The 17018-nt window shown below is 33.8% G+C and overlaps 1 protein-coding gene across 2 annotated transcripts in view; it reads right to left on the reverse strand.

Moving 5' to 3' along the window:
• DPH6 (diphthamine biosynthesis 6) overlaps positions 1-17018 on the reverse strand; it is a 188411-nt gene that overhangs the window by 119433 nt on the left and 51960 nt on the right. For both annotated transcript variants that reach the window (XM_031504994.2, XM_077784065.1), the window contains exons 6-8: positions 15315-15376; positions 9104-9198; positions 3141-3228 (exon numbers count right to left, since the gene is read on the reverse strand). In XM_031504994.2, the coding sequence (XP_031360854.2) occupies positions 3141-3228; positions 9104-9198; positions 15315-15376 (245 nt within the window). The remainder of the gene's footprint in view (positions 1-3140; positions 3229-9103; positions 9199-15314; positions 15377-17018) is intronic.

Genomic DNA, 17018 nt, shown 5'->3' on the forward strand with positions numbered 1-17018 from the left:
AGAAAAAGCAGCAGCATGCATGATTCCTGGGTCTCTTATAGGCAAACAGGCTCCTTTCTTCTGCAAAGTGTAGAAAGAAAACTATGTTATTCCCTCTAATTCTGGACTTTTCAAACTTAAGGGGTTGCAGCTTCCCATGTTTTATTGTTTGATATGTGTGTGCTCCCACTCACTGGAACTCGGAAACAAAGTATTCATTATTAAATGTGGGAAAGAGCAAATGTGAAAGCATGAACCACAGCTAGTATATTGACTACTGTCATCAGAAGTATGTTCCCATCAGCAGAAGCTCCAACAGCTTTAATTTCTGTTTCTGATCTTTACAAAGCCAACACAGAAAAGTAAAATAAAAATAGCAGAAAGTAAAAGCAAGTTCATTGTGTTGACAAAGTAAAAAAATAAAAGTTTCACAGTTGTATTTTTCCTAGTTGAAAATACTCAGAATTTAATTTTCCTTGAGTAGAAGGCCAATACACCTAATTTAAAGATTCTAGAATATGCTTCAGAACTTATCTCCTCCAAAAAAACCCGTTCTATATTTTAAGTGTATGAAGTGATTATCTAGGCAAAGTAAAATATTGATGAAACTTGGTATCTATATTATAGTGGTGACCTTGTTTTATACTCTGAAGTAAAAGAGGCATTCCCAAATTTTGAGCATTAGTGTTTCATTAACATTCTTTTTTATTCTTACTGTTTTTTGTAAAATGCCTACAAAAATTGTTTACCAAATTTTTAATAACAAAATATAGTATTTATCTCTTTAGCCTTCTCTGCATCACTATTTATAAAAGAAAAGTGTGTGTGCCTAAATAAAGCTTCAATTATTATGCAAAAAACATCTTGAAGTTGCACAGAAATATATTAAACCAGAACAGTGAGTACAATGTTATGTTCCCCTAGGCACAAGGGCTCATTTTGATGCCAGAAACAATCTAAACCAAATTTCTAAGCAGGCTTTGTAGTCAAACATGAAGAGATTTAGCTAAAGAAAATGCATTATAGAGGAGAAAAGACAGAAGAAACCAAGGTGCACTAGCTATAATTGCAAAATGATTTTAAAAGTAAATTCAAGGAATGTAAAATTAAGACCTGTAGCAAATAACAAAGACAAAATTAACATACAATTCAGTTAAAAATGTTTATCTCACAGTAGAAAAGATAACAAAACTGATGTCATAATACTTACTAGAATTACAGTTCACTGTGGAGACTTAATATATTCTACAAAGTGCTTACAAAAGTGGCTACTTTTACACATTGTTCATAATGGTTATTATTTTTCCCAATTTTCAGTAATCCCTTGAAAGCCTCAAACTCCTTCTGAAGCAGTTTTTTTCCTGCAGTACTTTATTATTATGGAATTGGCTGTTAAGTGCTGCATGCTAACAGATACTTAAATTTTTCCACAGGCTATAATAACAAAATACTGAACCAAAGTCCAATAGTACAGGCATATCAACCTTGAAGGCATGCCTTTATTATTATGCAGTTAAATAATGCTAACAGTTACGGTCTGAAAGTCTGACTGGTTCTCCATATTTATAACTTCTCAAAAACTTAGCTTATTTTATCATGACATAAAATAATCTACAGCTAAAAGATCTTAATGCTTTTGCAAAAATCAGACTCTTTTCCTTTTAAATATACATTAGTTTATGTACTAAAATTCAGGGCAAGCTGCTGCAAACCTTACCTCTTGCAAAGTGTGACAGGATTGGAAATACGATTTACTACAATACTGCCTGAAACTGTGGGGCTTTAACCAAATCTAAAGCATCTACATAAGAAGGGGAGAAGAGCTACTGAACAGATAAAAGTAAAATTGTGATTCTTATATCAAATATTATGCATTTTAATATGATTTTTCTTCTGATTTATGTAAAGCTTTGTGGTTTTCATTTTCCCTAGCCTGTCACATTGTAGTGATGTATGGTACATTTTAGCATCAAGTTTTCTATGAGCAATAAAGTCAGTGCCCCCAAAGAAATGTCAATATATTATCAGTCTTCCCCACCATGCCACATTCCCAAATTTTCCTTTATTCAGCCTATTTGGATTCTTTTTCACATAGTTTATATCATTTTCAGTGTCCCACACAAATGTTTAATGTTTTATGTTTGAAAGAAATCCAAAACTAGAAATTGACAGGATGAAACACAATTTACTTTCTAAGGCGAAATGAGACCATCATGGAAGAAAAACACTGAGGTATTTTATATGTTTTGAACAATAAAATTAAAAAAAAAAAATGTAAGGAAGAGGGGAAGGCATGATCTATTGAAAGACATGCAGGAAATATTGCTTAAGATACATGAAATTTGAAATACCAATAGAATAATGTTCTGTAACAATTTCTGCACTTCTATCGTCAAAGTGCAGAAAGGTATAAGAGCTATAAAAAGATGACTGCAACAATAGAAGATCATGATGCATTGTCTTCAATAAAATACTAACACTTGTAGAGGCTAAGGAAGAAAGAATAATTTTAACTGTAAAATAATAAAATGAAAAACAGAAAAGTGATGACAAATATTGTCTGTTTTGACCTTATTTCTGTTCACATGAAAGTCTGCAACATTTAAACCACCTGAGTTCTTATTCCTGTTCTGCTCTTTCTACAGAATCATAAATTATCAGAATTAGTTTCAACAAACTAATGATGATTCCTTTAAAATGTTTGACCAAGATAATCTTCACATGATTAGAAGTCATTCATTAAGTGTATTTTTCATATGGAAAAAAACCCGCAAACCCAGAACATTCAAAACTCAAGCACTTACAGGTTAGCAAGTTTTTATATCATCCACTTTACAACAGAAACATCAAAAAGAGATGCCACCTCCCAACAAATCAATACTGTTCACATGGTTTAGCAATACAGCTGTGTTCTAGAGTGCAGCTGTTTTACCCAGGTTGCGCATGCGCTTCCCTGAACCACATTTGACTGAGCACCTTGAGGTTTTGAGATGAAAAATGCCACACAAATATACTACTTCCATTCATTCACCTGACACAAGTGTGTCTGATCATTCCTAAGGGCAAGTTCTGAAATTCAGCTAAATATCTACATTGTTATTTGAATGTAAAATTTACATGAGAATATGATGAAAGGAAAAGAACATTTGCAGCCTACTTGCCTTATTCTCCAGGTGTAGTTTTAAAAAATGAAGGTAGGCCACAGGTGCAAATGCATCAGCCGAATGCATGACCACCTTGGCTGCATCTCTGAAATACAAAATTTTTATCATTAAATAGTATAGTATATATATTAGAGACTATATCAAACAGTATGTATATATATATATAGAGAGACTACACTTAGTCACTGTATAACACAAAATCTAATGTAACTCATTGAAAATCTATTAATTTCTTATCAATGTTTTTATATAAATTAAAAAAAAGTAGTTTGTTGTATCAAATCATACTGTTAAACAATACATTACCTTCAAGAATTTTCAAAAGGAATAAACTATACTTCCTGTGTGAGCTGGCATAGGAGATGCAGCAAGAACCATACAACAACAGATGAAATGCAAAGAGTAAGCTTTTGTTACCTCACCACCTGGGGCCCCTGAAGCAGTATTCAGGCAGGGGCACAAAAGAAGGGACACAGGTAGTGCAGACACTTGGTCCATGCTGGAGCATCACCAAACCTGCGGGTCCCACCTGCATCTCAGGGATTTGCACAGGTGCAATATCCCGCTGTGCTTTGATCTCCCCCAGAGCAAGGCAGGGATCTCAAGTGTGTTCAATAGGGCCCCACAGTCTATCACAGGCCTATGTTATCTATGCTATCTATACACAGATTCTCTACTCATCCAACACACGAGGCCAAAAACAATTACTATGATACATGTGTTTTTGACATCCCAGCTGCAAGTCACTTGAGAATATTTACAACCCTCCTTGCCAATCTTACACTATATTCCCACACTTCCAGACCAATATTAAGAGAATTAATTATCTGTAGTATCTGAAAATATAAACTACGCTGTGTTTTAGATTTCAGAGACTAATACGTAAAGCAGTCTTTAAATTTCATCAACAGGAAATTTTTCAAAAGTCCACTATTTTAATAATGCTCCAGTGACTAGTTTTTGAAGTATTAACAACATACAGTATTGCACACTGAGATGTTGACTGATTGAGCCATCTTGCATCTGATAGTGAAGACTACTAGACACAACTTTTTAATGCCAAATGTGTTGGTAACAATGTTAAACTTCCTGTGTGCTGATTCAAATTAGTTAATTTTAGTTTTCATTTTTACAGACACAATCTGTCACACTTTGATTCACAAGTGGCAGTATCTGTTATATCCATCTGCATGGTTTTACTACTTAAGAAAAAGGTAGCTCTAAGAAACAAACATCAGAAGGTGAGAAACTCAAGAAAAACATAAGAGAAATTCAGATGCAGTAAAAGAAAATCTGAAAGTTGTTGAAAAAAAGGCTAAGGACACACATAATTTTCCAGAAACCATGATGCCCTAGGTACCTTCATAGGGTTCAAAGAGATGACATAGATTTCTAGTAATACCACATAAAATCAATGCAAACTCAAAGCAGTTGAAGCTTTGGCCAGATGCCAGTTCCTCAACAAAAGTGTAAAATTAACAGAAATATCTATTCTATAAAATGTGTTTTGGGATTTAAAAATATTAAAATGTCACAAAATAATGATAAATACCTTTAACATAAGAAGACCCACTTTAAGCAAACTTCTAAAGTATTTTGAAAAATAGGCCTCAGATTAATTCTTGAGAGTAACTATCAATATTCTTTATGATTAAAATATGGTTTATATTTAAGATATAAGGTACTTTATACATAGTTCCTGCAGATTAAATTAATTTTTTTCAAGTGACAATGGTGTCTTCTAATTATAGCAGAAATAGGTAGAAAAAAAAAATGGTGGAAAGCAGAATGGTTCTGTTTAGACCCAATTAGTCTCCAATCAAAAAAACTAATCAAGTCCTGAATTTGACATGTCATATTCAGCTTGGAAAATAGTAAAAAACCGCAACCAATTCAAAACACAGGAAAAGTAGAGATTTAAAATGAAAAACAGTGATTTGTGAGACCCCAATATATTCTATAAGGCCATTTCACACTAAAAGCCTGAAATTTGAGTAGGAACTTGACTACCTAAGATGATTCATGTTTGATTGTAATGGAAACACAGGAATTTTGTTAAGGAAATTTTCAGAAGACTGAAAAAAAAGAACAGTTGTAAAACTGTCTCAATCAGCTATTTGTTTAGAAATCAAAATCATCTGATCTCTCAAGACTTCTTGAAGATTTACAAAGCATCCCATCACTTTGAAACATTCTGGAACTTTCTCAGGACTAATATATCAAGCTAGAACAAGACTGAGAGTACAATCAATGCTTCTCAGAACATGACTATTTTTTCATGTTTACAGAAATTATAATTTTATCATTTTGCTTTTAACTCCAAACCTGGAATTACGAGCCTAAACACAGAGCTAATAGTAAGGTATATAAAGGAAAATTGTATTTCCCAAATATTTCAAATGTGACCATTTACTTTCCAAAAGATCAAACTATATTCTGTGTTCCATGAACAAACAGGCCTTTATCACAAGAGTAGATATTAGATGTTATTCTAATATATGAGAAACAGATCTTTACAATTTCAAGAAATGTTGATTAATTGGACTTTAAATATCATCATAAGAAGGATAGAAAATGCTTGGTACATTTCAAACACTGAGAGTAAGAAAGCTGACAACTGGATTACAATAGACTGCCTGGGAAAACCAGATAAACCCCAATCAGACTCTTGTTCAATATTTTGTTTGTAAGATTTTGCTTTCACTACTAGATATTGTTTATTTTCAAATATATGTTTCACTCAATCTGTCATGGTTCCTTTGTGAGGTACAAGAATGGCAAGAATTCAACTTACCATTCAGAAGCAAAATTCGTCATAGTTTTACATTAAAGAGACTCACATTTCTCCGTAAGTAAAATTCAAGGTTGTATTTTTTTTCTTCCTGAGACAGAATATTTTTTTATTTTGCAAGGATATACTGTAGAAACATACCTTGCAAAGTTTGAGAGGGCAAAAATTATTAGCCAGTGAAAACACTACCTGCAAATAGCGTTATAAATAAAAGGCATACTAGATTTTCTCGTTCTTTTAGGTTTATGTGGTAAGGTTTTGGTGGTGGGGGTTAGTGTTTAGAGGTGGTCTCTATGACATGAGACCAAGGGGCGGTGAGCTCATTAACAACACTGGTAGTGTCTCAGTGATAACATATTTTAAAACTATGCTGCAACAGGAGTGAGAAAAACATGGTAGTGACAGCTGCGCAGACACCAAGGTCAGTGAAGAAGGAGTGAGCAGAGGTGCTTCAAATGCCAGAACAGGTTCTATGCAGCCTGTGGAAAGAACTGTGGTGAAGCAGGTTGCTCCGCTGCAGGCCAGGAAGGACACATCAGAGCAGATACACGCACTGCAGTCTGTGCAGAAACCCACACAGAAGCAGTTTTTCTGAGAGGACTGAGCCCAATGGAAGACCCGTGAGGAGCAGCCTGTTCCTGAAGGACCATGCCCCATGGAAAGCATAGGCACTGGAGCAGTTCTTGAAGAACTTGCCTGGTGGGAAAGACACACATTGTTACAGCTCACGAGGGAGCCCCAAGCAGAAGCAGGAGAAAAGTGTAAAGAGAAGGGGGCAGCAAAGACAGTGTTACGAGCTGACCAGTTTCATTCTCCATCATCTTGCACTGCTCACTGGGGAGGACGTAGGAAAGTCAGGAATGAGGAAGTGAAATTAAGCCTGGGAAGAACAAGGTGAGAAGATATATTTGCTTCCCATTGGTCTACTTTAAAAAAAAATTATTTATTAAATTTGGCAATAAATTAATTTTCCCCAAATTGAATGTGGTTTTCCATTACAGTAATTGGTAAGCCATCACATTGCTTTCTTCTTGACCTACACATCCTTCCATCTTATTTTCTATCCCTGTCTTCCTAAAGAGGGAGAGTGAGAGCAGCTTGGTAAGAACCTGGCAGCCAGCCAAGGTTAATCCATCATGCCTGTTTTGAAGGCAAAAGTATTCTTTAATGTCTTCCTCAGAAACTTTTAACTCAGGAGATGTTCAGGAATTTAGGGATCTTGAAAATCCTGACAGATTTTAACCTCTAAGCAATGCATACAACACCATTTAAGCTTTAAAAATTGCATCAGGATTTAGTCCTGCTTAAGGAATGGTACTCCCAAATTCAGTGCCCCTACTGAGACTTTCCAAAACCACACACTTCTCTCTTTCACCGCCCCCTGCCCCTGTTTTCCCCTCCCCACGTGGTGGGATGGAGTTGAGAATTGCAGGCACAAAAGGCAAAGATCATGGATTCAGATAAGAACAAGTTACAGTAGCAGCAGGTAAGATAAGAAAATTAACAATAACAGCAAAGAACACAATCGTGAGTGATTCACATTCAAAAATGCTCATAAGAGCCCTGGTACAATGAACAATACAAATGGCTCCCCCTCTGCCATGCTTTTTCAACTGGGAGGAATCACTCCTCTCTCAGAGAGAGGGAGACAGTTCCTGAGTCCCTTTCCCCCAACCCTGGCAATGAGTGAGGTCCTATCAAATAACATTAGGATCCTTGGCTAGGCTGCCTCCCAGCTATTGCAGAAATCTAAACCTGGCCTAGCTGAAACCAGGAGAGATGTATACCTGAACCATGTATATCTAAACATTTGGGAGCTCTACTAGCAGAGTTAATATGATTACAAAGTCTGTTTAGATTCAGTGTATATGAAAAGCAAGAGCACAAAGTAGAAAAAAAGTTATAAAGAAGAAACTATAAATTATTTTTCTTGTCAAGCTCATACAGTAAAACTCACTGAAGAAGTGTTTAAAAGTCCACTGTGCCATATATTTGTTATTAAATACTCACTAATTTAAATATTTCTTTTATGTACTTTTTGTGCTTTTAACTTTTATTATTTGGAGTATCACCAAGAGAAATAAAGACAACTCAGCTAAACCACCTCTGCTTCAGCTTTTCCTACTCACTTGAACTGTCTTTATATCACTGATAACCAGATCTACATTCAGAATATATTATAATATATTCCTACTTAAACTGCTCTTTGGTTGATCCCAAACCAAGGGCATAATCAACCAGTATTTCAGTGGACATTTGCCAAGATTAGCTGCCAATGCTTTAACCACTTTGTCTATTGATCTTCTCCTCCCAAATGCCATGCAATGAAATGGAGCTAATAGTTCTTGGTTCTCTACTCCTTACATAGGCAGACCCCAGTCTTACAGAAAAGTGAAACAAATGGACCTGTACCATGAAAGCATCAGTTGTGTCTATATGCTCCATAAGCTGGAGCTGCACTAAGATTACTGAGAATCAATCACCAATACATAATTAATGGTCTATTTACTCGCTTCAGAAAAAGAACAGCAGTCAAAATATTTTACTTGAAGCAACCAGGCCTAGCTACTTAACAGACTTATAAGAAACAAGACCCAAGTATTTTCCAAAGCTCATTACACAGATTTTAGCAATTAATGTCAAAGGAATAAACAATTCAGTGCAATTGAGATGGATTCATACGAAGTTTGTATTTAAAGTACCTTATAGTAATTGAAGAAAAGTGTTTACTGTTATCATTCTAAGCTACTAAACTTACACACACACACATACAGAGTTAATGGAACCCACAGGCTACTGAAGAGGCACTTTATCAAATTCAGCTGTAATGAAAGATAAATATTACAGGCAATTCACACTTCATGAAAGGATAAAAGTGTCACTGTATAGGTACCAGTTTTACTGCAGGCCATAATCAGCAAGTAAACGAAAGTGCAAATGTCTAAGAAGTTTATAGCCCTCTATGAATGCTTCATCGTGTCAGGTATTGATTTAGGTTTCCAGAGGACTTTGCCAGTGTTAAACAACATGAGTGTCTGTGAACTTCAAGAACATGTTTTACCTCTGCAGATGCCATGTGGTACCTGTTACCACCTCCTGTTGTCTCAAACTAAATTTTAAGATGCTCCCATTGCGTTAATATAAGGAAATAAAAGAAACTGTTCCTTACACAACTATTTTCTTCTTAAACAGAGGGCAGTCCAGAGTGAATGTTTCATATTCCCCTCCTTCTCCACAAACATGGACTCCATATTTCTCAGAGAGCTATCAAAAAAGAGAAATTGAAACATGTAAGTATTACACTAAAGAAGTTTATTAAATATTGCTGAAAATATCAAAACCAGTAAATACTAGTTCCTAGTACATACTACTATTGCTAGTAGCATGCAACTGGTAGTTGCATACTAGTACATGCATGGTTAAACCATGACATGTACTTTCTAAAAGACTATGCATTACAAGGCTGAAAAAAACAATCATCATACAGTCAGGTCTTGATTTCTTTGTATGCCTCTAACAGTGATTAAAAATTACTGATGTGTTACATTTTAAGTAGAACTGGAAAAGTAGTATTTAGATTAACAAATTGATTCCTAGTTCTTCTTTCTCAGTGGTCATGAAAGCTTGTTCAGACTCCCATACTTGTCTTTCTTTAGTATATCTTTCACTTGGAGGAGAAACTTTTACTTTTGGTCAACAAAAGATGTAGCACTTCACAAAGAAGTATACTATGAACATATTTTTTTACAACAGATTCAGAATCTGTATTCTATGTTTAGGTAAATATTCTTTCAAAAAAATCTAAAAAAACAAATTAGAATTTTTTAAGTCAAAAGCAAAAAGCTAAAGCAATATCTACAGAGAAACACGTTTCTTTTATAAATTGTATTTCATATATTTTCTAAATCAACATATCTTTATGAATATTCCTGAAGCTCTGGATATCTCACTTAAATACATAACTAGATAAACTGCAACATTCAAAATATGAGATATGACTATCCTAATTAATTCCTGCTTTACAAATGAGCAGCTGTGGAGCATGAACTGAAGTTCTTTTGCTGGAGTAAGGAGCATGTAACTGTTCATTAGCTCACTGTACAACTGTTTCAATGTACTGTATTGATAGACAGCATGGGGACACCCTCTCTTGTCTACAGCAAAAATTCATGTCCCCAGCAGCAGATTATATCACCTTATAAAGTCACTGCAGTGATTCAAGCCAAACCCTGTCCAGGTATTTTAACATTAAACAAGCACTAACATTCTGCTTTAAGTGACTCATAAGAATTTGAACTGCAGTCCTTAACTCAATTGCAAACACCATTATTACTTTTGGGAATATTTATTTAACCCCTTTATGCCTCTCCTTAGAGGAACAGAAGCCCACCCATGTTGCTTCTGCAGTCAAAGGAGAAATACAGTTCTCCAGAATATCAGAGGGCTAAAAAAAGTCTGTCTGGAGGTTAGAAGGTAATTCCAAATCTACTGTTTCTTTTGAGGCAAACATAAGACTGGGATATTTATACATCATAGATTACATTTTTATGTAGTTACTAGAATATCTGTGTATCAAGTCTATTATGTATATTCAAATGCTATCATATTTTTATTGTTGAAGCTGAATGTAGTTCCTGTTACTTTATACTTCCAGGAGTGTTTATAACTTCAGTTACTTAAACCAAAGGCTGAGTCATCTTTAGCCATTACTTTGCAGAAAAGGAAAATGGTCTGAGAAAATAATACCTTGGTAATGTTCTATGAGAATATTTAGTTGTGTGGCGCCTCAAAATCTCTTTTGGAGCATGTTTAAAACATTTTTTCAGTATCTTGTTATGAGAGTTATTTTTAACTTTCCTTTTCACATTTTCTTTCAAAGAAAAGGAGCAAAAGAGAACCTTTAATCAAGTGCTCATTAAAAAATTACACTCCTGACATAAAAGAGAACTCCATCTGTCAACAATGGCAACAAGGTTTCTATAGGACAAATACATCAGGGATAATTACTGTTGATGCAACAAGAATGGACAACCTACAAAACAGTTAGTCAAAACCTTTTATCCTTATTTTATTTGAAACAAACAACAAACAAACAAAAAAACTAAAGAAAACTATTAAAAAATTGAAAGAGAGGAAACCAGGAAAGATCTTTCTAACTGTAACCTTTCCACAGCGAATACATGGAGTGACTGTTTACAAATCACTTTCAAAATGGGTAGCTCTGCTTGTAAACAGTGACTAGAATAATTATTGGCAATTCGCATTGAATACTCAGAAGATCTGAGATTATTTCCTATCTTTGTTGTGAGAAATTCTCATTTTCAATGTCACTGGCTTCAACATCATTCTTGACACCAATTATACAAGGTGCTAAAGGGTTTTCAGTTCTCACAAATGTCAACAGGCCCAAAAGATACTTAGCAGCTCATAGAACAGATCCTGAGCATTCATTTAACCAAGTCAGCAATATTTTATAAATGTCATCAATGGCATGAGAATTTTGCCCGTTAATAATTTAGAATATTAATATTATTTGAAGACTGATTATTTGAGTTTGCAAATTGGATGATAAATTAATAATAACAGAACATCATGGACTCTAAGTTTTATGATTGCTAAATCTGCCTTCTAGTACAGATGAGCCAGAAAACTGCAAATTTATAACTCAAACATAACTAATTGCAAGTAATACAAGTCCATTTCAAACTCCAAAAGAAATCTATGATGAAACCATCTTCCACACTACACAAAGTTTATCTTAAGTACACAATGAGATACAGGATACACATATAAATGAGATACATAAAAATGACTAGTGCAAACATTACCTGAAGAACAGTCTCTACCTACCTTGAGAATGAAACACAAGGATTAAAGCTTCCTTCTTTAACTTGCATAACCAAAGATAAATATTTGAATTCAAGTGCTTCCTTTTTCCTTTGTTCCCCGTAAGAAATTTTAAGACTTAAAAAACTCTCATGTTTACAGAAATGCTCTGTACATCAAAATGTTCTCATCAACTTTTGAGGCAAGCATACAAATAAATATTTTCCTATTGCCTATTGGCAGAGATAGAATTACAAACAAATATAACCTTAATGTCCATTTGCCATTCTATTATCAAGTTCAAAGGAGAGTAGGATCACAACCTGAGACATAAGTTGACAGAAAATTCTTTAGTGTAAAAAGCTGAGACTCCCGTTACAGAGGAAGCATTGGGACATGAAAGTAATTTAATAATTTAGCAATTATCTAGGACCAACTGCTCAAAAATCAATCAAAGAACTATCAATTAGAAAAACACAATTCAAAACCTTTCCTTTCTGCAATGCCAATGTCCTAAGCCAGTAATATGCACCCCTGATAAAAGTATGGGTGGCAGATCATCCTTGCACTCGTAAGTTCAACATTCTGAAAGTAATGTGACAAAAATTGCAAAAAATTTTTCCCATTCACTAATCCTCCATTTTTCTGCTGCTACTGCAGATAAAACACCTCACCTTTATGCCAGTAATTATTATAATTTCTATTGTACACATAAAGTAACTAAGAAGACTGAAAGTTTAGGTGCTAATATGTTTTCAAAGTCAAATAACTGAGTGGAGGAAGTCAGGGCTGGCTTGTGGATTTATTTGTTGGGGATTTTTTCTAACCAACATTCTTATAATGCCACCAGAGATTTTTTGCTAAAAGGAGAATGACCAGCTCATGCTTATTTCTTATATATCCAAAAGACAAATTCTAACAGGTGCATTATAGTAATAACAAACTAATTTTGGTCTCATCAACTGTTCCTTAAGGTAAATGTTTAGTACAAAAAAACCAAACAAACAACAACAAAAAAAAAAAAAAAAAAAAAAAAAACAAACAAAAAAACCCCCAAAAAAACTAAGAAGTGAGTGAGCTCTATTTCCAGACGCTTTCCAGATCTTTCCAGTATCAGAGAAGTTGAACTTTGTGAGTACATGCTAAAAGATACTCCCTGCAAGTCCCAAATTACTCAACATGTATGACATTTTGTGGCTCTTTATCAAAGACACTGGGGCACTAATAATTTTGGGGCACTGAAGTTATTGAGATATAAAGTGATTTTCAACAGAACTGAAGTGCAAAAATTCTCACATTGCACATCACATTAGGAAAAATGCCATAATGAAATACCCTGCACCTAGCTGAATAAACAACTACGGTAAAGTAACATCAGATGTCAACACAGAACTCAAAAATAATCCCAAAGAACAAAAAACCAAAAAACTATTTATTATAAAATTTGAAAATATTGGTTAGATAATAGAGTACAAATCAAAGATCACGACTACATAAAGCCATGGCAATTTTGGATATGTGCAGTGTTAAACATTAAATCATTATGGTGTTTCATTTGGTATAGTCAGAATATTAAATTCTGTCTCTCTTCCTTACTGGAAATTGTGAACTCCTTGTTTTCACATTCTATCTGCCACAACTTCTGATGCTGAAAACTTCACTGGTTTGCAAAAGAGTATTTTTCACATCGTAAGTATTTTTCTTCAGTTTATAGTTAATGATTTGGTTTTATAAGGCCTTAAAGCCAACTAAGTATCTAGTACTTGTAAAAGTATTTGTAATGGTTTTGACTTTCGTAGTGTACATATGCACAAGAAACGGACAAATGAACAAATAACCAGTTGTGTAGTCTTCCCTACAGTGGCCTGACAAGCACTTCAAGCAGTGTCAGAATGCCCTATTTGTAAACTTTAGCCAGTTATTGTTTTGTTTATAGTTGTATCAATAAAAGATAAAACCATCAAATGTGGATTTTGAGAAGTATTAAACCATGACAGCAATAATTTCAGTGAAACCAAGTAAGAATCACTTCATTAAGACATCAAACATGAAGATGAAAATATGCAATTTACAAAAAATACTAGGGACTTTTGGATTTAACAGTTTATTATTTTCTTTTAAAAATGAGTGATGGTGAAATCAAATGCAGGAGAATACTTCTTATTAGCACAATTAAAATTGCAATACTTGCTGCTACAGTTTTAAAGATTGATTCAAGTGAGGTGAGTAGTTATACAGCTGCAACCCCTCTGAGGCTGCAACCTGAATTTTGATTGCAGAAGCTTTATGTGAATGCAGAATGTTGACATGATTTTAAGAAATAAGTGAAACAAGTCTTCCAAAAAAAGATAATGAATGGGATTGTATACCCGCTAGTTTACAAAGCAGAGGGCCAGGGAGGAGGAGGGGAAGATTTCTGAGCAAATTCTCCAGGTCCAAAGCAACAAACCTCAAGTTAAGAATAGACCAACACCATCTCTTCAGGTAAGGTTATTTGAATGTTATGGACCTTAATTATTCCTTTCCAGCTTTCCCAAGCAGCAACTATCTTCTCCTCCCCATGTAAATAAATAAAAAATGGAGTTAAACATAAGATATAATTGTTACATAACTCATCTATCTTTTGGGAGAAAAAGAATTTTTTTAAAGTTATGGTTACTTTTTCTTTCTCTTCTGCAAATTTGCCATACCCTTAAGTGCTCTAGAACAAACTACTTATGAAGCCAGAAATTACCCAGATTAACAATTAAAAGTATTTTAGGACATCACTTTGTGGACATTTAGACAGCCTACACTGAAAGCTACATCAAGACCATTTTAAGAGACATGCAATAATTGTGGGTATCTAACAGGCTCAAGGACAAGGAATTGTGGTGAACTGGCATTGTCACAGACAATACATGAAAACATAATTTCAGAACTGTTATTGTTAAAATTTACTTATCTTTTTTTTGGTTTACTTGATGTTTGATGCTTCTACATCAAACTCAGAGAAGCCTCATATACAAAATCTGGTCTTTTTTTCTTTCCCCTAGTTGAATGATTTGTCTTTAAATAAATCTACAAGCTCTGCCAGCAAGCATTATCCTGGTATGAGGACACAAAGTCCTTGCACAGAATTAAATATATCCTCAAAAATACACCTCATTCCATTTTAAAGGCCTCACTGTATGCAGTCTGATTGTATAAACAGTATAAAACCTGCAAATGGGAATCTTCGAGGAAGTTTTGTATTACCTATGGTTTTGCCACTACTATTTATTGCTGTGAAAGTCTCTAATGTACAATTATTTAGCTGTATCATATTGATATATCAGTTAGTGTTCCTGCAATATTGAGTTTTCATGCCTTTAGTTTGTTTTAAAGATGGTGAGACCATTTGTGAACTATATAAAGAAATAATGTTTTTTGATATGACCAAAGCCAAGATTTGGGCTAACATCTAATTCATGAAAGTTAAGTAATTTTTATTAAGTTAACTTTACTGAATTTCTGCCAGTGTTTCTTTTTAACTGCAAGTTTAACAATATTAATATCCTTTAAGTTATACTCACCTCCAGAAGAACAGGTTCCATTTCACCTAGAGTTTTTCCTAGATGCTTATCTGGATCTAAACCTGCAAAAAACCCCCAAAAATGTAAAAATATTTCTTATGAAGTACTCTTATAACAGCAACAACTGTTATAAGAACATCAAGAAATGTTTCTTTTTTTCTTTTTAAAATATATAACATTTCCCTTAGAAACTCCACATTATCTAAAATAATTCCTATCCTAAAGAAAACACATTGATTCTGAATTTTTCCTAATCTTTGGGCAAATACTTTCCAGGTTTATGGAAAAACAAAGCTTGTTACCATTTCATTACATGTCAAGTGGAAAAGCTATTTTTTCCTGTTCTTAGAAAGTTCATTAACCAGTGAAGTAAACACACAGGTAATAAAAATACTACAAGGATACTACCTCTTTAAGTCAGAAGTTACCTTTGCAGATACTATGGAGTTAAAATGCAATTGAATTTTTTTATGCTTCCTGTAACTGGAAAGGCCACAGGCTCATAATGAAAAGTTCTTTTGCCAAATCCCATTCTTCGTGTGTTTTATGCACATAAAATATAAGATTATGCACATAAATTGTAAGATTAAAAAGGATGGAGATATAAAGAAAACTCAGACCTACAGAACGTATTGAACATTGTACATTTAGATCCACACAAAATATTCCGTATGATGTTTACATTTTGATATGTTTTTCTTTGTAAAAGTAAGCCCTATTAACACTTGACAGCTGCTCTAACTTGCTCCTCTGTATTCCTGTTTCAATTTTTTGACTTTTTAATTTTGGTATTTAACAGTCACTTCTCAGGATAAACCAAGTAACTGGCAAAAATGAGCAGTGGGATAAAATAATGCAGGAACAACTGTTTCAAAAACTGACATGTTCAACCAAGTTAATATACTAGTTGGATTTGATACAAAGTGGTCAAAAGGTCTTACCCTATGAATTAAATGAGAAAAATAAAATTATAACTCCTGAAACTGAAGAAACACTGTGAAATTTTCAGTTATCCCATTTTTTACTACCCTTAGTTATTGTGGTTTGGGCTCCTTTTTGTACTGATACAATACTTCTCTATTTTTCCTACTCTACTGCTTCACACAGTAATAGGTATCATTACAGACCTGCCACCAAAATTATTCCATTCAGAAGCAATTTCTAAAATATGTACTTTGCAAAGCACTTCAGACTGTTGATGATGAAAGCTGTTATATAAATGTACAGTACACTATTATATAAAGTCATTGCTGAGTTAAAATAGCTAATATGTCACTTAATTTTTGCAATTGTGATCTTGGTATATTTAAATTCCTGTGAAATTAAAACAAGTTAGAGTGAATGAGATTTCAAAACACTACGAAAGTTTTTAAACATTTCATTAAAGCACATAAAAAATTCCTTTACCATGTAAGGGAATACTTTTAAAACTGCTTAATAATTAAAGTTTAAAAAGACTGAGGTTTTTTTCCACACTTTATTCCTTTTTTGTATTGATTTATTGCTTTTTTTTAACAGACTAAAAATGTATGTGCTAGATATGTGATAATAATTTATTCTTGTGGAAATAGTTTTGAAATATATTAATTCAATTTAAATAGTTCAAATAGTTCTGGTGATCTCTTCCAACTTACATCAGGTTAGCATTTAGTCCTTGATTATAATGGGATTGGTATTAGGCCAAACAAGCAATTTCTCTTGACG

This window comes from Lonchura striata, chromosome 6 (assembly GCF_046129695.1).
Source record: "Lonchura striata isolate bLonStr1 chromosome 6, bLonStr1.mat, whole genome shotgun sequence".
Classification (NCBI taxonomy): Eukaryota; Metazoa; Chordata; class Aves; order Passeriformes; family Estrildidae; genus Lonchura; species Lonchura striata.